Genomic DNA, 22,490 nt, shown 5'->3' on the forward strand with positions numbered 1-22,490 from the left:
ATCTTTATTGAGACCAGAATTAGAGAAAATAATCTGAAGTTTCAGTTCAGAGGAGAGTTGTTCGACAGCGTTAGGGCAGGAACCTCTGTCCTATGCCTTCTGCATGCTTATCTCATTTAATCTGCCCAGGAAGCTTTAGAAGGTAAACATTGTTCCTGTTTTTTTATGGGGAGGGCAGGTGGGGGCGGTTTTTTGTGACGGAGTCTCGCTCTGTCACCCAGGCTGGAGTGCAGTGACGCGATCTCGGCTCACTGCAAGCTCCGCCTCCCAGGTTCATGCCATTCTCCTGCCTCAGCCTCCCAAGTAGCTGGGACTACAGGCGATGGGGTTTCCCTGTGTTAGCCAGGATGGTCTGGATCTCCTGACCTCGTGATCCACCCACTTCGGCCTCCCAAAGTGCCGCGCCCAAAGTGAACCACCGCGCCCAGCCTAACATTGTTCCTGTTTTACAGAGAGATTAAGGGACATGCCCAGAGTCACAGAGTTAATCTACAGAATGTGAGCCCATTTCTTTCTACATTTCTACCTCCCTCGTGTGGGGTGTTTAGTCTCTTTACTAGTGGATCTCAACCCTGGCTGTACATAAAAATAATCTGGGAAGAATTTTAAACTCCCAGTGAACAAGATGCATGCAGATCATTCAAACCAGACTCTCTGTGGAAGGGCCCCAGGATAAGTGATTCTAAAGCTCCCCTGTGACTCGAATGTGCAAAGTTAAAAATCTCTGCTCTCAGGCCGGGCGCGGTGGCTCACACCTGTAATCCCAGCACTTTGGGAGGCCGAGGCGGGCGAGTCACGAGGTCAGGAGATCGAGACCCTCCTGGCTAACACAGTGAAATCCCGTCTCTACTAAAAATACAAAAAATTAGCCGGGCAAGGTGGCGAGCACCTGTTGTCCCAGCCACTCAGGAGGCCGAGGCAGGAGAGTGGCGTGAACCTGGGAGGCGGAGCTTGCAGTGAGCCGAAATGGCACCACTGCACTCCAGCCTGGGCGACAGAGTGAGACTCTGTCTCAAAAAAAAAAAAAAAAAAAAAATCTTTGCTCTCAATAAAGCTTCCTTTTAAGAGTGTGGACCCTCAGCTAGGCGTAGCGGCTCATGCCTGTAATCCCACTGTAATCCCAACACTTTGAGAGGCTGAGGTCGGTGGATCACCTGAGGTCAGGAGTTGGAGACCAGCCTGGCCAACATGGTGAAACTCTGTCTCTACTAAAAATACAAAATTAGCCAAGCATGGTGGCACATTCCTGTAATCCCAGCTACTTGGGAGGCTGAGGCAGGAGAAACGCTAGAACCCAGGAGGCGGAGGTTGCAGTGAGCTAAGATCGTGCCATTACACTCCAGCCTGGGCAACAAGAGCAAAACTCCGCCTCAAAAAAAAAAAAAAAAAAGAGAGAGAGAGAGAGAGAGAGTAGGGATCCTTTTCAGGAGAGCCTTAAATCAAGATTTTTCATATTCCTACAGAGAAGTCTGAGTGGCCTTTTTCAAATGGAAGAGGACAAACTTAATACCTTTAAGAGATCATGATGCCACCCCAGTTCATTCGCTTGGATCACAGAGGGATCTCATAGAACCGTTATCTTCCATCTTCTGATGCAAGTACAGACTCCTGTACCTCAGCTCCCCCTGCAGCAAGCTCTTTTCCTGTTTATACTGGCCTCCTTAAGTACAAGGTGTTACAGCACATCCCCACCCACATAGTTTTGCAGGCACTCCCTTATCTTTATGTGACCCATGTCTGCTTTCCAACAACAGCTGCCAGCCCCCAGCAATGGTCTTGGCCGGATCCCCATGCTCTTAGGAGCCCGAGGGAGGTAGTGCTGGGTGCTGCCTGGGCACTGCAGGTAGTGGCAGTTTTGCAGTGCCCTCCAGGGCTCCTTAATCTCCCCCAGATCCTGCCACTTCGACCAACTCCTCCTGGAACAAATTCAGCTAGATGATCATCCTCTCCATTCTATGAAGTCACTCCATTCCATTCCATTTCAGTCCTTGTGCCTGGGAAGGAGGCCTGGGCAAAGGAGCCCATGATCTGCACCAAAATTCCTTTTGTTATCCCATTCCAATGGTCCTATTCCTGCCCCATCCCTTCCCTCCTCTGCTCTTCAGCTTGGGCTCGCCTTCTTCTAAACCTTCCTAATTTCCATCTAATATCATATACTCCTCAGTAACCTTTGACTCATCCAAATGCTGCAAATTCTGCCCCAAACCTTCCTCCACCATCACTCACAACAGAAGCTCTTCTGCCACATCACAAAAACAGAGGCTGAGGAAGACCCTTATTTTGCCTTTCCTGCAGCTCTAAACTGGTTACATTCCCACCCATTCCTTGCCCCTTCCTACCTCCATGCAGTCCTCCACCGCAGCAGCCAGATGGTCATCCTCTCCACTCCATGAAGTTACTTTCTCAAGGGCCCATCCAGGGGCTTCCTTCAGCCTCTCAGGAGCTGTTCTATTCTCCCTACCATGATTCTCTACCCTAGTGCCCTTCCCTCCACCCACATTTTAAAGTCTGAGGTTTTCCAGGACCTTGTCCTCTGTCTGTCTTCAATATCTTGTCCCTAGACAGTCTCATCTACTTCCAAACCTTTAGCTGTTAACTTTGTGATGGCCCCTTGTGATGGTTCATTCCTATAATCCCAGCATTTCGTGAGCCTGAGGCAAGAGGATCACTTGAGCTCAGGAGTCTGTGGCCAGCCCGGGCAGCATGGTGAAACCCCATCTCTACCAAAAATACAAAAACAAATTAGTCAGGTGTGGTGGCGTGTGCCTGTAGTCCCAGCTTCTTGGGGGCCTGAGGCAGGAGGATCACTTGAGCCCAGGAGGTCAAGGCTGCAGTGAGCTGTGTTGGCGCCACTGCACTCCAGCCTGGGCAACAGAGCAAGACCCCACCTCAAAAACAAAATAAAACAAACAAATGAACAAAACCACTTCATGTTATGTATCTGGCTTTAAGCTTTCTGAGCCTCAGAGACTGATTTCCGGCTGCCAATCAGACATCCATGACATGACATCTTGCAGAAATCTCATTCTCAAAACCTGGGGTGTCTCCTATTCTTCAAGACCAGTGGCCTTAGTTGGTGTTCTCACCAACTCCAGTCGGCAGCTGGACACCATCATTCTCTCTCCCTTCTCCATCCCCACAAACTTGGTCCCTAAGCTCTGTCCTTTCTAAATCAGTCATGTTTCTTGGATTCATCATCTCCTTCCCATCCCCTTCCAAACTCTTGGGATCAGTAGGAGTATTACAACCCCCTCCTTGCTCTTCCCCTGCCCTGCAGGCTTGCCCTACTCTGGTTCCCTTTCCACACAGCAGTCAGAGTGGTTGTTTTGTAAGATAGACCTGGTCGGCTGGGTGTGGTGGCTCACGCCTGTTATCCCAGCACTTTGGGAGGCCGAAGCAGGCAGATGACTTGAGGTCAGGAGTTCAAGAACAGCTGGCCAAAATGGTGTTGCGTGTCTGTAGTCCCAGCTACTTGGGAGGCTGAGGCAGGAGAATGACATGAACCCAGGAGGTTGCAGTGAGCCGAGATTGCGCCACTGCACTCCAGCCTGGGCGACAGAGTGAGACTCCATATCAAAAAAAAAAAAAAAGATATACCTGGTCTAGATCCTCTCATCTTTCATGGCTCCCCTCTACTGACTTGGTCAAGCTTCATGTCAGAGCCCTTCACTACATGATCAGCTGCTTCCTTACCCCCTGCCCATCAGCCCTTGCCTCCTCTGTTCCCCAAACACACACGTCCTTTTACACAATGGCCAGTGCTTGTACTCAGCTATATTTGGCCACCTATCTGGATTCCTCTATTACTTCTTTCTCAATCCTTTTCCAGGTACCACTCCAAAAGAAAAGTTATTTATTTCCCACAGAAGTCATTATAGACGGGCAATTTTCCGGTGGCTCTGTTAAATCTATAAATCCTCTTGCACAACAAAGCTGATTACATGGGCAGTAAATATGCAGTCAATGAGGCATCAAGTGGGAGGCAGTGTAAGATTTATAGAGGCACAATCAGGGTAGGGAGCAGCAGTCCTGGTGCCATCTCTTCACTTCCAGAGCAGCTTTCCTTCCAGGTTCCCAGTGTCAGCATCCCCAACACCTGCACTCCCTGACACAGACAACCAGGAATGCCTTGTAAAGTTAAAGGGCATGAGAGAGAGCAGCATGTAGAAAGCAGTTGGCAATTTTTCAAATGTACCAGTAAGGGTTGTTTGTGTTCACAATACCCTGGCTTTGCAGGACTATTTTGATGTTAAAAAAAAAGTCTAGAAAGTCTAGGTGAACATGGTTCCCAAAGGAGTAGCTGGTGGGGGTGGGAGTGTAAGGAGAGAAGGGCCTTACTTGAGTTTCTATTAAAGGGATGCTTCAGGATGCTCCAGGCTGAGGTCTGTGAGCCCAGTGTGGCCCTGACACGGAGGTTGTATGGCACAGTGGCCGTGATGTCATCAGTGACATCACACTCAGGACCTTCAGTGAGTGAGCACCAGCTGCTGGGGATCCAGATGTGGCTCACATACAGGCTCTCATACTCCCTGTTAAAGAGAGGAGGGCACAGAGTTACACCAGCCCCTCTGACACAGGCTCTGTTATGGTTGCAAGTAACTGCCTTCATTCTCCTACTTTGTACAGGTAAGTAAAGTAAGTACTTGCTCATTATCCCAGCTCCTCCACTCTCCTCCTTACCAACCATCTGTTCTCCCTTACTCCTTTTATCGCCAGATGGGGAAACCTAGGCATAAACATCAATGTGTCTGTATCTCTTATCTCTTCATCTCCAGGGTCGTCACCCTAATCTCACTGTCATTCCTTGCCTTGCCGTGGTCTCCCAGCTTGTACACCTGCCATTCTCGAAACCATTCACCACTCAGCAGATCATGACATTTCTCTCCTTACTGGCTTCCTACAGGACTTAGAATGGGATCCAAACTCTTGCCAGTGGCCTACGAGATGCTTTGGCCTTCTCTCTCACTCAGCTCCTAAGTATGATATTCTTGCCACACTGGTCATTTCTCCGAAATGCTGAGCACTTTTTGCCTTAGGACCTTTGACTAGCTGTTCATTCCATCTCAAACGCTCTGCCTCTGCTGTTCACATGGCCAGCTCCTCTTGTCCTTCAGACATGGCATAAATATCACCTCCTCAGAGAGGCCATCCCAGGCCATCTAATATAAAGGAGACTCAGCGTCAACTCTCTATGGCATCAGCCTTTTAGGTTCCTCCTAGCACTGATTACTGTCCAAAATTCCCCAGAGCAGTGCTTTCCAAAAATAAACTTTCTGTGATGATGCAAATATTCTAAACCGATGTTGTTCAATATGGTAGCCACTGGCCGCATGTGGCTATTAAACACCTAAAATGTGACCAGTGTGGCAGGAAAAAGACATTTTAATTTAATTTAATTTAAATTTAAATAACCAGCTGTGGCTGGTGGCTACCATACTAAGGAATGCTGGCCTAATATATTTACCATCTATATCCTCCTCTAGATGTAAGCTCTCAAAATCCAGAAACCTTGTCAACTGCATCCCTGAGCCTAGAAGAATATCTACACATGTAGGTGCTCAGCCTGTACTCATTGTTAATGAAATACATGGAGCAATTTCTGTGTCCTTATCAATCTTCAATAGCTGCAAGTACCTGGTCACCTGGAGAAGACTAGAGCCTGCTTGGCCCCAGGGCCAGCTGACCTTTAGGGTTATAGTTTGTTTTGGCTCTAGGTATAAGCTTATAGTCAGGAAAAGTAAGGACTTCTCCACCCTTAAAGCATCTGAGTCTCCAGTGATTTATCCATCTCAAGTCAGAGTCAAACCTGTTGAACAGTTGATTCACTTTTTAAAAGAACTCCAACAAAATGTGTTAGGCACGTTCGTCTTCCCAGAGAGTTCACTGTCAAATCCATGGAACAATTTCCCTTGCTTCTTCAACTCTTTCAATGCCTATGCAGACAGAGGGGGTAGATCATTGGGGATAATCTATCCCTGGACTCAAAAAGCCACCTTGGGCTCAGGAGGAAAGGCTATGCCTTCAGGAACCAACTTCTGCCTAAAGGAGAAGAACTATTAAAAATAAGATTAAAAAAAAAACAAAACTCACCCCTGGTATTCGACAGAATAGTACACTGTTTCTCCAGGCACGATCACTGGGCTCCACATCAAGAGATGCTTCATGTTGGTTGAGAGTACAGAGAGGTTCTGAGGGGCAGGCAGAATGGCCACTTCATCTAGGATCAAGGCAGATAGCCTGGCTGACAGGTGGGCTCATAGTGGGAGAATGCCACAGCTTCAAATTAATGTCTAATGAAGGGCCTCACCTGCGGAGGTTGCAGTGAGCCAAGATTGTGCCACTGCACTCCAGACTGGACGACAGAATGAGACTCTGTCTCCAGAAAAAAAAAAAAAGGCCTCACATGTTTATAAACCAGAAACAACTCTAATTTTATCATACTTATGTTAATGCTAAATTTTTGGTACCATCATTGTAATTCTGATTTTGTTGATAAATGACATATCAATATTAATAATGACTAATATTTATCTAATACTTACCATGTTCTATCTAGGCCATGTGCTGGATTTTTACATGATTGTCTCATTGAATTCTCATGACCATACTGGGAGGTAAAGACCATTAGTTTTTCCATTGTACAAATGAGAAAACTAAGTCACATTATTTATGACTCTTCTGTTAGACTGACCAGGATCCAGCGACTCTGCCACTTACTATGTGGCTTTAAGCAAGTTGCATAAACATGAGCCTCTTAATCATTCATGGAAAACCCATGCAGACTACCACAACATTCTCATCACCTCCCTCTCCTGCCACTGCCATCCTCAGATGCCAAAGCACATCCTTTCATGTCCCTCAGCAAGGCCAAATGGGGCATCAGCTGCCAGGTGGGAAGTACAGGCTCAGATCTGCTGTGGAGAGAGTCCATTCAAGTGGGACACCAAGCCAGCTCTGCGACTCCACCTCAGAAAGACTGCAGGCCCCTGAGTCAGTCTGGGACACCAGTATGCCCAGAGTGTGCCCAGACACAGTGTGCCCAGAGTATGCACACAGTGGGACTATGATTTGTAGAGAATGAAAGAGCCCTATGAAGGTGAACCTGCTCATAAGGACTTTGGGCAGTCACAAAACCAAAAACTTCATCCTCACATGTCACCCCAAGGTACAGTCTGAACTCTCTGCTGTGTTCCTCTTTAAATGCCCAACACCTGCCTCTCTTTGCTGTTATAGTACAGTGATAACATCTACAGCATAGTAGGGGTGGGGCTGGAGTCCTCATTCGGGACTTTTCATCTCTGTGCCTATCTCCAGATTGGCACCTGCTGTTCGTTATCAAGCCCTGTGACCACAAAGGGATGGAAGGCTGCTGGGGACACCCCACCTGGTTTCCCTGCTCCTTCGCTAATGTAGGGGCCTAGTGATGCACCTCCATCTTACCCTCAGCATCCATGGTCTGTTCTGTGGGGAAACACCGGGAGCACCCACAAGGCAGGCTTCCTGACCCCACCCACCTCCAAGCTTGAAATCACCCAAGGGATGGAAAGGAAAAGGGGTGGAGTGGTACAGGAGGACAGGGAATGGTCCCCTCTGACACCTTCCTCTGGTAAATAAAAAAAAAAATTCTCTAGCCAGCTATTTGGGGAATATAAAGCTATATAAATATACAGCTACATTTTATAAAACTAGTTAATGTAATTACATAATTAAATTATGTCAACAAATCCATTTATTAATTAACATAATTTAATTATATAACTTAAAGCTCTCAGAAATGAAATCTCCAGGCACATATGGTTTTAATGGAAAATGCTACCAAACATTTAAAGAAGATAACATCAACAAAATGCAATTTCCTCTAAAACAGAATAGGAAAGAACAGTTTCCAGCTTACTTTATGAGGCCAGTATTACTGTGATACCAAAATCAAACAAGGAAAATAGATACATAAACTACATAAAAATATATCTCATAAACTTAGACAAAAATCTTCAACAAAATATTAGCAATCCAAATTCAATAATGTACAAAAAGAACTGTATACTATGACCAAGTGGGATTTGTTCTAGGTATGCAGGGCTGGTTCAACATTTGAAAATCAGTTAATGTAATTTACCATGTCAATAAAGTAAAGAATAAAATCATAAATCATATCAATTGACACAGAAAAAGGATTTACCACATCCATTCATTATGAAAAATAGGACAAAACAGGCCTGGTGCAGTGGCTTATGCCTGTAATCCCAGCACTTTGGGAGGTTGAGGCAGGTGGATCACCTGAGGTCAGGAGTTCGAGATCAGCCTGACCAACATGGTGAAACCCAGTCTCTACTAAAAATAGAAAAATTAGCTGGGTGTGGTGACACATGCCTGTAATCCCAGCTACCTGGGAGGCTGAGGCAGGAGACTTGCTTGAACCTGGGAGACGGAGGTTGCAGTGAGCCGAGATCACGCCATTGCACGCCAGCCTGGGCAACAAAGCAAGACTCCATCTCAGAAAAAAAAAAAAAAAGGAAAGAAAAAGAAAAACCAAGACAGAACCAAAAACTCTCTTCAAGTTAAGAGCAGCAGGGAGTTACCACAACTTCATAAAGACCATCTACAAAAAACCTACAGCTAACATCTTACTTAATGGTGAAGGACTGAATGCTTCCTCTGCAAGATCAGGAACAGGCAAAAATGTACACTCTTATCACTCCTATTCAACATACTACTGAAAGTTCTAGCCACTGTAATAAGGCAAGCAAAAGAAGTAAAAGAAATACAGATTATAAAGGAAGTAGTAAAACTTGCCCTATATGCAAATGACATGATATGCTACGTAGAAAAATACCACAGAATCTTAAAAAAAAAAATCTAAAACTAGGCCAGGCACGGTGGCTCACACCTGTAATCCCAGCACTCTGGGAGGCCGAGGCAGGCGGATCACCTGAGCTCAGGAGTTCGAGACCAGCCTGACCAACATGGCAAAACCCCATCTCTACTAAAAATACAAAAATTAGCTGGGCGTGGTGGTGCACGCCTGTAATCTCAGCTATTCATGAGGCTGGGGCAGAAGAATCGCTTGAACCCAGGAGGTGGAGGTTGCAGAGAGTTGAGATTGCACCACTGCACTCTAGCCTGGGCAACAGAGCAAGACTCCGTCTCAACAACAAAATTATATTTCTATATACCAGCAACAAACACATATACAGACATTAAAATTATAATCACTGAAAAAAATAGGTGTAAATCTAACAAAATATATTCAGGGTTTGTACAGGGAAAACTCCACAATGCTAAATGAAGTCAAAGAAGATTTAAATAAATGGAGAGACATACTGTGTTCATGCATTAGAAGATTCAACAGTTAAGATGCCAGTTCTCCCCCAAATTGATATATAGGTTTAATGCAATTCCTATCGATAGTCCAGCAAATTTTTTGTTAACATGGATAAGTTTTTCCTAAATTTTATAATAAAAGTCAAAGGAACTAGAATACCTAAAAGGAGGGGGAGGGGTTTCAAGATAGCTTACCAGAAGCATTTCATGCTTACCTCCTCCACTTAGAAGAACCAGAATCATGTATATACAGTCACACTTTGAATACATTATCCAAAAAAGAACACTGGAACTCAACAGAAAAGTTACAGGAAACACCAAAAGCAAGGAAGGAGGAGGAGAGGCAGACTGCTTGGCTAGGATCAGCTGGCAGCCAAGAGTGACTTCTCAACGTAGGGAAAGAGTAAGTGAGAGACTTCCAGTGGCCCTCATTCCCACCATGGAATCATGCAATCCTGGCCGCGAGAGAGTTCCTCAACCCTCCTAAGTCCTGAAAACATACATAGGGAGCTGCCAGGAGAATGGGGGACAAAATTGTCCCAAGAAGGGAACTCATGCTGGGTCCCATACTTTTTCTGAGACCCAAACAGTTACAGCAAGGCACCATTTTAAATCCTAGTCTTTGGCAGATGCACATGCTATTCTGGTGGCCAGCAGCACCATTAGAGAAACTCAAGCTATTGCTGCTGAGACTAGGGCACAAACAGGGAATGAACTCCCACAGCTGAGACTCAGAATCAAGTGAGGCATGGGCTGCAGCTCTCAATGCTGGGAAGTGAGTGCTGCCAGAACTGAGACTGGGATGAAAACAGGCACAAGCTGCCACTGGGGCTTAGTCACAAGCTGGTTGGGGGCTCCTGCAGCAAGGTGAGGGCTCAAGTTAGGTGTGGCCGGCTGCTGCCAGGGCTGGGGGGTAAGCCCCACCAGGGCCGAAGCATGAGACAGGTACATGTTCCCCACCTACTGGCCCAGGCTGTAGCCACAGAGGTCAGCCCCACCCTCTCCAGTGGGAGGACCTCAGCATGGCTACTACAACTCCTCACCCATGCATTCCACCTGAGACCTGAGGATTGCCCTGACCCCTACCCACCATGACTGGTGCCTGCTCCCACTTTGAAGGGCCTGAGTACAAGCTCACCCAACCCAGCTTCACTGCCTTCTCTGAGACACAGCACATAGCCCACGGCCTTGGAGGGTGACAAGGGCACCTTGGGTACCTGAGTACTCCTTCTGGGGTCCTGAGGTTGGGTCTAAACTCTCAGCTGCCATCACATCAGCTGGCAAGTACCACCTGCAGTCCTGGAGACTGGCCTACACAGCCCATCACACCCACTGCCATCATAAAAGGACAACTCTTAGAACTCAGATAATTATCCTGCCACTGCTACTGCCATCACTTGTGCCATGCTAGCTGTCTAGGGCCCCAAGAACCCTCTTGCCTGCCCAGTCCACCACTACCACTGCCAGCAAGCAAGTCATGTGGAGGCCCAAGAATCAACGTGCTGGTAACCACCAACATCAGTGCCAGCATACCCAACCCTGGGACACAAGGATAGGCATACTCAGACCACCAGTGCCAAAATTGGGGCCTGTAGACTGGCCCACCTGGCATCCCACAGCACAACTTCACCACAGACTCCAATAACTGTACCCTAACCCACTGATGAAATCAGAGATACTACTAATGCTGCAGCCAAAGTACCCAGAATAAAAGCAAAAATGGGCCAGGCACAGTGGCTCACACCTGTAATTCCAGCACTTTGGGAGGCAGAAGTGGGCGGATCACAAGCTCAAGAGATCAAGACCATCCTGGCTAACATGGTGAAACCCCATATCTACTAAAAATACAACCATTAGCTGGGCGTGGTGGCATGTGCCTGTAGTCCCAGCCACTCAGGAGGCTGAGGCTGGAGAATTGCTTGAACCCGGAAGGTGGAGGTTGCAGTGAGCCGAGATTGTACCATTGCACTTCAGCCTGGCAAGAAAGCAAGACTCCATTTCAAAAAAATAAATAAATAAAAATAAATAAATAAAAGCCAAATGCTATAGCCAATGAACACCGTATGTACATCTTCAGGAAAACGTCCTCCCTATGGAAGTAAACTCAAAACTGGGAAGAAGAAACTGTTATAACAGATGTACAGATACCAATATAAGAACACAAGAAACATGAAAAAGTAAGGACATATGACATCTCCAAAGGAACACAATTCTCCAGCAATAGACCTTAATCAAAAATAAATTTTTGAAATCCCAGAGAAGGAATTAAAAATATTGATATTTAAGAAGCTCAGTGGGATACAAGAGAATTTGGAAAAACAATAAAAAGAAATCAGAAAAACAATTCAGAATATAAATGAGAAATTTCCAAAGAGAGAGATATTTTTTAAAAGAACCAAATAGAAATTCTGAAACTGAACACTCATTGAAAGAAATACAAAATACATTTGAAAGCTTCAACAATAGACTAGATCAAGCAGGAGAAAGAATCCCAGAACTTGAAGACAGGTCTTTTGAAATAATCCACTCAAAAGTTTTTGAAAAGAATGAACAAAAGCTTCGTAACATTTGAGATAACACAAAGCAATTGAATTTATTTATTGTCAGTGTCCCTAAGGGGAAAGAAAGAACAAAAGGACTAAAAAGCCTATTTAACCAAATAATATATTAAAACATCCTATGTCTAGCAAGATATTTACACATCTAGTTACAGGAGGCTCATGATGTCCAGAGAGATACAATGTAAAATGGTCATTATAGTTAGACTGTCTGAAGTCAAAGATAAAGAGCAAATCCTAAAAACAGCCAGAAAAAAAGCATCCAGTCTGATGGAAACCCCATCAGTGGATTTCTCAGCAGAAATTGCACAGGCCAGAAGAGAATAGAATGATATATTCAAAGTGCTGAAAGGAAAAAAAGAAAAACCCGCTAGCCAAGAATATTATATCTGGCAAAATCATCCTTCATAAATCAAGGTGAAATAGTCTTTACCAGACAAACAAATGTTGAGGGAATTTGTTACCACTAGACCAGACCTACAAGAAATGTTCAAGGGAGTCCTAAACCTGGAAGTGAAAGAATAACATTTACCGTTATGAAATCACATGAAAGTATAAAACTCACTGGTAAAGCAGTCACACAAAGGAGGAAGAGAAAGGACTCAAATGGTACTGCTACAGAAATCCACCAAAACACAATGAACAATAGGAGAAAAAGAAAAAACTAAATAATATGTAAAACAAACAGAAAAAAATTTAACAATATGACAGGAAAAAAAACCTCACATATCATTAATAACCTTGAATATAAATGGATTAAATTCTCCATTTAAAAGATATAAAACGACTGAATAAATGGAAAAAAAAAGTTCCAGCTATATGCTGCCTACATGAAATTCACCTTACCAGTAAAGACATATATGGAGTAAAAGGGATGGAAAAATATATTCCACACAAATGAAAACCAACAGCAAGGAGGAGTAGCTATACTTATATCAAATAAGATAGACACTTCAAGTTAAAAGCAATTAAAAAGAGACAAAGAAGTTTACTATATAGTGATAAATGGATCAATCCAGCAAGAAGATACAACAATTCTAAATATATATGCAGCCCATACTGGAGCACCCAGAGTCTTAAAGCAAATATTACTACCGCTAAAGAGAAAGACTGCAATATAATGATTGGGGACGGGGGACTTTAACACTCCACTCTCAGCATTAGACAGATCATCTGGACAGAAAATCAACAAAGAAACATTGTAGTTAAACTGGACTTTAGACCAAATGGACCTAAAAGATATTTACAGAATATTATATCCAACAACTGCAGAATATATATTCTTTTCATCAGCCTATGGAATATTCTCCAAAATAAACCATATGTTAGGTCACAAAACAAGTGTTAATAATTTTTTTTTTTTTTGAAACAGAATCTAGCTCTTGTCACCCAGGCTGGAGTGCAGTGGCATGATCTCAGCTTACTGCAAACTCCGCCTCCCGGGTTCAAGCAATTATCCTGCCTCAGCCTCCTGAGTAGCTGGGATTACAGCCATGTGCCACCTTGCCTGGCTAATTTTTTTTTTTTTTTTTTTGATTTTTAGTAGAGATGGGGTTTCAGGGTTTCATCGTGTTAGCCAGGATGGTCTCAATCTCCTGACCTCATGTTCCGCCCGTTCTGGCTTCCCAAAGTGCTGGGATTACAGGTGTGAGACACTGTGCCCAGCCAACAAATTTTTAAAAATCAAAATCCTATCAAGTATCTTCTCAGACCACAATGGAATAAAACTAGAAATCAATATCCAGAAAAACGTAAACCGGTCTAAAGTCCAGTTTAAGTACATGAAAATTGGCCGGGCGCGGTGGCTCAAGCCTGTAATCCCAGCACTTTGGGAGGCCGAGACGGGTGGATCACGAGGTCAGGAGATCGAGACCATCCTGGCTAACACGGTGAAACCCCGTCTCTACTAAAAAAATACAAAAAACTAGCCGGGCGAGGTGGCGGGCGCCTGTAGTCCCAGCTACTCGGGAGGCTGAGGCAGGAGAATGGTGTAAACCCGGGAGGCGGAGCTTGCAGTGAGCTGATATCCGGCCACTGCACTCCAGCCCGGGCGACAGAGCAAGACTCCATCTCAAAAAAAAAAAAAAAAGAAAAAGAAAATTAAACAACATAATCTTGAATGGCCATTGGGTCAACAAAGAAACTAACATGGAAAATTTAAAATTTCTCGAAACAAATAAAAATCGAACACAACATAGCAAAATCTGTGGGATACATCAAAAGCAGTAATAAGAGGGACATTTATATCAATAAATGCTTACATTGAAGAAGTAGAAATATTAAAATTAATAATCTAACAATGCACCTCAAGGAACTGGAAACAAGAACAAAGCAAACCTAAAATTAGAAGAAAAAAGGAAATAATAAACATCAGAGCAGATTAGAGACTAAAAAAATACAAAGGGTCAAGAAAATGAAAAAAAAATTATTCAAAAAGATTAACAAAGTTGATCTTAAAACCACTAGCTAGACTAAACAAGAAGAGAGGAAACCCAAATAAAGAATATCAGAAATTAAAAAGGAAATGTTACAACTGATACCACATAAAATCATCAGAGACTGTTATGAACAACTATAGGCTGACAAACTGGAAAACCTAGAAGAAATGGATAACTCCTGGACACATACAACCTACCAAGATTGAATCAGGAAGAAAAAGAAAACCTTAATGATGGATAATGAATAGCAAGATTGAATCATTAATAAGAAATCTCCCACCAAAAAAATCCCAGGGTCAGATGGATTAACAGCTGAATTCTACCAAAAATACAAAGAAGAACTAATATCAATCCTCCTGAGACTGTTGCAAAAATCAGAGACAAACGGGACTGTATTAAACTAAAAAGCTTCTGCACACCAAAGGAAACAATCAGCAGAGTAAAGAGACAATCCATTGAATGGGAGGAAATATTTGCAAACTATTCATCCAACAACAGAGTAATATCCAGACTATACAAAAAACTCAAATAACATTAAAAAAACAAAACCCCAAAAGTGGGCTAAGGACATGAGTAGACATTTCTCAAAAGAAGATATACAGACCGGGCGCGGTGGCTCAAGCCTGTAATCCCAGCACTTTGGGAGGCCGAGGCAGGCGGATCACAAGGTCAGGAGATCGAGACCATCCTGGATAACATGGTGAACCCTGTCTCTACTAAAAATACAAAAACAATTAGCCGGGCGTGGTGGCACATGCCTGTAGTCCCAGCTACTCAGGAGGCTGAGGCAGGAGAATGGCATGAACCTGGGAGGCAAAGCTTGCAGTGAGCCAAGATCACGCCACTGCACTCCACACTCCAGCCTGGGCGACAGAGCAAGACTCCGTCTCAAAAAAAAAAAAAAAACATATATATATATATATATATATATACACACACACACACACACACAAATGGCCGACAGATATATGAAAAAATGCCCAATATCACTAACCATCAGAGAAATGCAAACTGAAACCTCAGTGAGATGTCATCTTACCCCAGGTCAGAAAGGCTATTTCTAAAAAGACAAAAAATAACAAGTGTTGATGAGGATGCAGAGAAAAGGGAACTCTTACACACTGTTGGTGGGAATGTAAACTATTACAGCCACTATGTAAAACAGTATGGAGATCTCTCAAAAAACTAAAAATAGAATTAACATTCCATTCAGCCATCCCACTACTGGATATCTACCCAAAGGAAAATAAATCAATATGTCAAAGGGAAACCTCCCCTTTCATGTTTATTGCAGCACTATTCACAATAGCAAAGATAAGGAATCAACCTAAGCATCCATAATGGATGAATGGATAAAGAAAATGTGGTACATATACACAATGGAATACTATTTATTCACTCATAAAAAGAAAGGAATCATGTCATTGGCAGCAATGTGAATTGAACTGTATCTTAAGTGAAACAAGCCAGACACAAAAAGACAAATATCATATGTTCTCACTTATATGTGGGAGCTAAACGATTTTATCATACAGAGGTAGAGAGTGAAAAGACAGATAACAGAAACTGGGAAGAGTGAGTGGGTGGGAGTGGGGAGGAAGAAGAGAAGTAGGTTAAATGGTAAAAACATACAGTTAGATAGAAGTGGCCGGGCGTGGTGGCTCGCACCTGTAATCCCAGCACTTTGGGAGGCCAAGGGGGCAGATCACTTGAGGTCAGGAGTTCAAGACCAGCCTGACCAACATGGTGAAATCCCGTTTCTCCTAAAAATACAAAAATTAGCTGGGCATGGTGGCACATGCCCATAGTCCCAGCTACTTGGGAGGCTGAGGCAGGAGAGTCACCTGAATCTGGGAGGCAGAGGTTGCAGTGAGCTGAGATGGTGCAATTGCACTACAGCCTGGGCAACAGAGCAAGATTCCGTCTCAAAAAAATAAAACAAAACATATAGTTAGAAGGAATAAATTCAATGCCTGATTGCAGAGTAGGGGTTTTTTTGTTTTGTTTTGTTTTGTTTGAGATAGAGTCTTGCTCTGTCACCCAGGCTGGGAACAGTAGCGCAATCTTGGTTCACTGCAAGTTCCACCTCCCAGGTTCATGCCATTCTCTTGCCTCAGCCTCCTGAGTAGCTGGGACTACAGGTGCCCGCCACCACGCCTGGTTAATTTTTTATATTTTTAGTAGAGATGGGGTTTCACCGTGTTAGCCAGGATGGTCTTGATCTCCTGACCTCGTGATCCACCCGCCTCGGCCTCCCAAAGTGCTGGGATTACAGGTGTGAGCCACCGTGCCCAGCCAAAAGTAGGGCTATCTATAGTCAACAAAAATGTATTGTACTCAGGTGATGACTCTCCTAAGTACCCTGACTTTATCACTACACATTATATACATGTAACAATAGTTCACATTTACCCGGTGTGAAATAAAGAAAATAGAAAACAAAGCTGGGCGCAGTGTCTCACGCCTGTAATCCCATCACTTTGGGAGGCCGAGGCGGGGCGGATCATGAGGTCAGGAGATCGAGACTATCCTGGCTAACACGGTGAAACCCTGTCTCTACTAAAAATACAAAAAATTAGCTGAATGTGGTGGCACGTGCCTGTAGTCCCAGCTACGGGGGAGGCTGAGGCAGGAGAATCACTTGAACCTGGAAGGCAGAGGTTGCAGTGAGCTGAGATTGCACCACTGCACTCCAGCCTGGATGACACAGCAAGACTCCATCTCAAAAAAAAAAAGAGAGAGAGAGAGAGAGAGAAAGAGAGAGAGAGAGAGACAGAAAGAAAGAGAAAGAAAGAAAGAAAGAAAGAAAGGAAGGAAGGAAGGAAGGAAGAAGGAAGGAAGGAAGGAAGGAAGGAAGGAAAAGAAAGAAAGAAAGAGAGAGAGAAAGAAAACAAAGAAACTAGAATAACTAAAACCATTTTAATTATAAAGTGAGAGGAATCAATTTACCCAATTCCAAGACTTACAGTAATTAAAGCTATGTAGTATTGGCAAAGGAATAGACCCAAGATAAATGGAACAGAATAGAGATTCCAGAAATAAATCCACACAAATGTGCTCAACTGCTTTTTGATAATTCCAGACAAAAGTAATCCTAAAATCCAACAGGATTTTAGGCCCGGCATGGCAGCTCACACCTGTAATCCCAGAACTTTGGGAGGCCGAGGCAGGTGAATCACTTGAGCTCAGGAGTTAGAGACCAGCCTGGGCAATATGGCAAAACCCCATCTCTATAAAAAAATACAAAAATTAGCCAGAAATGGTGGTCCCAGCTAATACAATCCCAGCTACTTCAGAGGCTAAGGTGGAAGGTCACCTGAATCCAGGAGGTTGAGACCATAGTGAGCTGTGATTGCGGCATTACACTCTAGCCTGGGTGACAGAGTGTGACCATGTCTCACAAAAAAAAAAAAAAGGCTTTAAACAAGTAATACTGGAACAACTGGATATCTGCAGGAAAAAAAAAAAAAGAACCTCAATCTAAACCTCACACCTTATGCACAAAAATGTAAAATACAAAACTCTAAAACTTTTAGGGCCGGGCGCGGTGGCTCAAGCCTGTAATCCCAGCACTTTGGGAGGCCAAGACGGGTGGATCACGAGGTCACGAGGTCAGGAGATCGAGACCATCCTGGCTAACACGGTGAAACCCCGTCTCTACTAAAAAATACAAAAAAACTAGCCGGGCGAGGTGGCGGGCGCCTGTAGTCCCAGCTACGCCGGAGGCTGAGGCAGGAGAATGGCGTGAACCCGGGAGGCGGAGCTTGCAGTGAGCCGAGATCCGGCCACTGCACTCCAGCCTGGGCGACAGAGCAAGACTCCGTCTCAAAAAATAAATAAATAAATAAACAAACAAACAAATAAATAAATAAATAAATAAAACTTTTAGGAAAAAAACAGGAGAAAATCTTCAGGGCTGGGCAAAAAGTTCTTAGACCTGACACCAAAAGCAAAATCCATAAAAGAAAGAACATGATTTTATTTTATCAAAATTAAAAAACTTTTGCTATGCAAAAGCCCATGTTAAGAGGATGAGATGACAATTTGCAAAGTGGAAAAAAAAATTGCAAACCACTATCTCACAAAGAACTAGTAACTAGAACACATAAAAAATTCTCAAAATTCAGCAGTAGAAAAATCAATCCAATTTAAAAATGGGCAAAGGATATGAATAGACATTTCACCAAAGGGGATATATAGATGGCAAATAAGCACGCTATTAGTTATTAGGGAAATCCAAATTACAATCACAATGAGATAGCATTACACAGTTATCAGAATGGCTAAAAGTTCTTAAAGTTACAAAATCAAATGCTGTCAAGGATGCAGAGCAAGTGGATCACTTATACATTGTTGGTAGGAATGTAAAATGATACTCTTTTTCAAAATAGTTTGGCAGTTTCTTGTAAAACTAAACATGTAGTTACTATATGATCTAGCAATTACACTCTTCGGCATTTATCTCAGAGAAATGAAAACTTTATATCACATAAGACCTGCACACAAATATTCATAGTCAAGCTAGAATCGGCCCAGATGTCCTTCAACAGGTGAATGGTTAGACAAACTGTAGTACATTCATGCCATGGAAGAGGGAAACAGATTCTCTAAAACCTCCAGAAGGAATGTAGTCCTGCCCATACCCTGATGTTAGCCCAGTGAAATAATGAACAGATTAACTGTATTTTGAAATAATTTCAGACTTTCAGAAGAGTTGCAAAATAATACAGACAGCTCTCATATACTCTTCACTCAGCCCTCCGTATGTACATAACCATAGCACAATTATCGAAAATTAAGATATTAATATTAATGTAATATTATTAACTAAGCTTCAGTATTTAATCAAATTTCATCAGTTTTTTCCCTAATGCTTTTCTTTCTTTTTTTTTTTTTTTGCCAAAATCCAATTCAGGATTTTCATTTAACTGTCATGTCTAGTTAGTCTCCTCCAACCTGTTCTCAGTCTGTCTTTGTCTTTTTTAATGATCTTGACTTTTTTTTTTTTTTTTTTTGAAACAAAGTCTTGTTCTGTTGCCAGACTGGAGTGCAGTGGTGCAATCTTGTCTCACTGCAACCTCTGCCTCCCAGGTTCAAGTGATTCTCCTGCCTCAGCCTCCCAAGTAGCCGGGACTACAGGCACATGTCACCACACTTGGCTAATTTTTGTATTTTTAGTAAAGACAGGGTTTCACCATGTTGGCCAGGATGGTCTCGATCTCCTGACCTCGTGATCCGCCTGCCTTGGCCTTCCAAAGTGCTGGGATTATAGTCACACCTGGCCAACCTTGACATTTTTTTAGGAGTACTCATCAGTTGCTCTGTAGAACATATCTCAGTTTGGTTTTGTCTGATATTTTCACATGATTTGATTGAGGTTACACATTTTTTCCAGACACTCACAGGGAGTACATGATATCAATACACTTTATTACCGGTGATGTTAACTGCCCTGATCACTTGGTTAAGAAAGTGTCTCTACTGTAAAACTACCATTTTCCCCTGTATAGTTAATAAATACCTTGGGGGAGATACTTTGAGACTGTGCAAATATTCCATTTCTCCTCAAACTTTCACCTATTAATTTTAACATCTACTGATGGATATTTCTTGTAACAATTATTGCTGTGATGTTCTAGTAGTGATATTTTATTTAATTGTATTCTTTTGTGAAGAAGAGCTGTTCCTTCTCCACCATTTATTTATTTATTCAATTATTTATTTTTACCAGTATGGACTCATGGATATTTTAATTTATTCTGTAAAGTCCAACCCTATTGTTATTTTGTTATTCAAATTGTTCTAGCTTTTGGCCAATGGGAATACTTTCAAGTTGCCTGTGTCCTTTTAACTTGTTCCCACCCCTTTTACTCATGTTATTTTTATTAATAGATATTTAAGTTTTTGGAATACTTTTAGATTTACAGAATAATTGCAGAGATAGTACACAGTGTTCCTATATATCCTTCACCCAACTTCCTGAATGCTAACATCTTATGTAACCATAAAACATTGGTCAAAACTAAAAAGCCAATATTGGCACATTATTGTTGACTAAACTCCAGAGTTTATTTCAATTTCACTAGTTTTTCCACTAAGGTCTTTCTTCTATCCCAGGATCCAATCCAGGATACTATGTTAACTGTTAAACTTAGGCCCTCATCTTTTTATAATCACTTCATTACTTACCACAAAATGCTCTTGTCTCATCTTGTTTTTTCCCTGCCCAGTCCTGGAATCAATCACTTCTCTAAGGAGCCCCACCCATGGAGTTTTGAAAAAGTCCCAACATCCAGACAGCACCCTAGATTAACTCAGAATCTCTAGCTGTGAAGTCACGGAATTTAGCTTTTAAAAAGTTCCCCAGGTAATTCCAATGTGCATTTGAGATTGGGAACCACAGATCTACACTTTACTTCTGGTGACTAAAGAATAGTTAAAATTTTGTTAAATTCCCAAATGTCAAAGACTTTAGTGTACTTCCCAGCAGGCTCTTAGGCTCCCTGAAGACAAATTTTAAAATCTCTGCAATCAGCACACATCCCAGAACCTGGTACATAAATGGTGTTAAAAGAATGAAAGTTGAACAAGTAAACTAAGCTTTGGCTTCCTTGGGGAAATTAGCCTAGGTCTAACTCTTTTAACCTTCATTCGTCTTTAAATCAGACCCTTTTTGCTGCTGAACACCTATTTCATAAAACCTTGAGTGAGTCAGTCCAAGAGAAGTAGCGTGAAGCCTACCCACCATAAAGCCCTGGGGCAACCTTTCCATGCAAAAATCTTTGCATCTCTTCTCTGAAGCACGCTCAGTGGGTCTGACGTCCACTCCCTTTATCTTCTTCTTCTGCCACCTTTACCTCTATCTTCTGTCACCTTTACCTCTAACAGCCTTTAAGGCTAATGCATTAGAAAAGGTAGCACCATTTTCTTTATTTCCTTTCCTTTGTCCCTCCTCCCTTCTTCTACCTTGTTTTAAGGTCTCAGCTTCTTCTGCAGAGAAGTATAAAGGGCTCAGGCTCTGGAGCAGACCAAACCATCATCAAATCCCAATTCCCCCACTTACTAGATATATGTACTTGGACAAATAACTGAACCTCTCTTAGTCTGTATCCCTAATGTGTGGAATGGGGATAACACCCACCTTGCAGGATTCATGTGAGAAGTCAAGAGAACATTTTTGCTAACCTAAGGCAAAATGTGTACTCAGAAATAGCAGTTGTGACTGTCATTGTTATTATTACTATTGGTAGCAGAATCAGCTTTCTGAATCACACACTATTATTTGGGAGGGACAGGACAAGGCAAATGATTTCTATGAAAGACAGCCATGGCCGGGTGCGGTGGCTCACGCCTGTAATCCCAGCATTTTGGGAGGCCAAGGCAGGCAAATCACGAGGTCAAGAGATTGAGACCATCCTGGCCAACACGGTGAAACCTTGTCTTTACTAAAAATACAAAAATTAGCTGGGCGTGGTGGCATGTGCCTGTAGTCCCAGCTACTTGGGAGGCTGAGGTAGGATAATCGCTTGAACCCGGGAGGTGGAGGTTGCAGTGAGCCAAGATCGTACCACTGCACTCCAGCCTGGCGACAGAGTGAGACTCCATCTCAAAAACAAAACAAAACAAACAAACAAACAAAAAACACAGCCACAACTCTACCCATCTGTCCAGTGATCTAGTAACCAATAGAAGTTCATTCAGAATTTGCAGAATTCATCACAGGCACCTACACAATCCAGAGGAAATGGTCAAAACTGCATAAAGGCAACCTCAGCTAAAGCAATTATCTACTGATACCATCATCTGTATAACCAACAGATAACAATAACTAACATTTCGGGGTGGGGAAATGTTGAAGTCTTCAAAGTGCTTTTGTTTATGTCATCTTATTTAACCCCTCATAACCTCAAAGTGGCTATTACGACCACTTCACAGGTAGGGAAACTGACGTTACATGATTCAATCCTGAGCTAGTGAGTGACAGAGCCAAAACTCACACACAGGTCTCTCTGGCTCTGACATCCTTGTGATTTCACCACTGAGGTTTTTTGGTGTGTGTGTGTTTTCTATGTAAGTTTATAAGTGTCAGAAGTGCACACTCACCTCCAGATCTGTTTAAAACAGGAGTTTTCAAGAAAAGACTTATAAGACTGGCGTCATTGAAGAAAAGGTC

At 42.9% G+C, this 22,490-nt stretch overlaps 1 protein-coding gene across 3 annotated transcripts in view; it reads right to left on the reverse strand.

Annotated features, from left to right (window-relative positions):
* The window catches only part of IL20RB (interleukin 20 receptor subunit beta), a 48,432-nt gene that overhangs the window by 24,228 nt on the left and 1,714 nt on the right, over positions 1 to 22,490 (reverse strand). Inside the window, exons 1-3 of one of the 3 annotated variants that reach the window (XM_033212556.1) lie at positions 20,528 to 20,631; positions 6,091 to 6,217; positions 4,339 to 4,529 (exon numbers count right to left, since the gene is read on the reverse strand). In XM_033212556.1, coding sequence (XP_033068447.1) covers positions 4,339 to 4,529; positions 6,091 to 6,164 — 265 coding nt within the window. In that variant the 5' untranslated portion in view covers positions 6,165 to 6,217; positions 20,528 to 20,631. Of the gene's footprint in view, positions 1 to 4,338; positions 4,530 to 6,090; positions 6,218 to 20,506; positions 20,632 to 22,490 lie in introns of those variants that run through there. The other 2 variants (XM_033212557.1, XM_033212555.1) reach the window with 2 other exon arrangements.

This window comes from Trachypithecus francoisi, unplaced genomic scaffold (genome assembly GCF_009764315.1).
Source record: "Trachypithecus francoisi isolate TF-2019V2 unplaced genomic scaffold, Tfra_2.0 Lachesis_group0, whole genome shotgun sequence".
In the NCBI taxonomy this organism is placed as follows: domain Eukaryota; kingdom Metazoa; phylum Chordata; class Mammalia; order Primates; family Cercopithecidae; genus Trachypithecus; species Trachypithecus francoisi.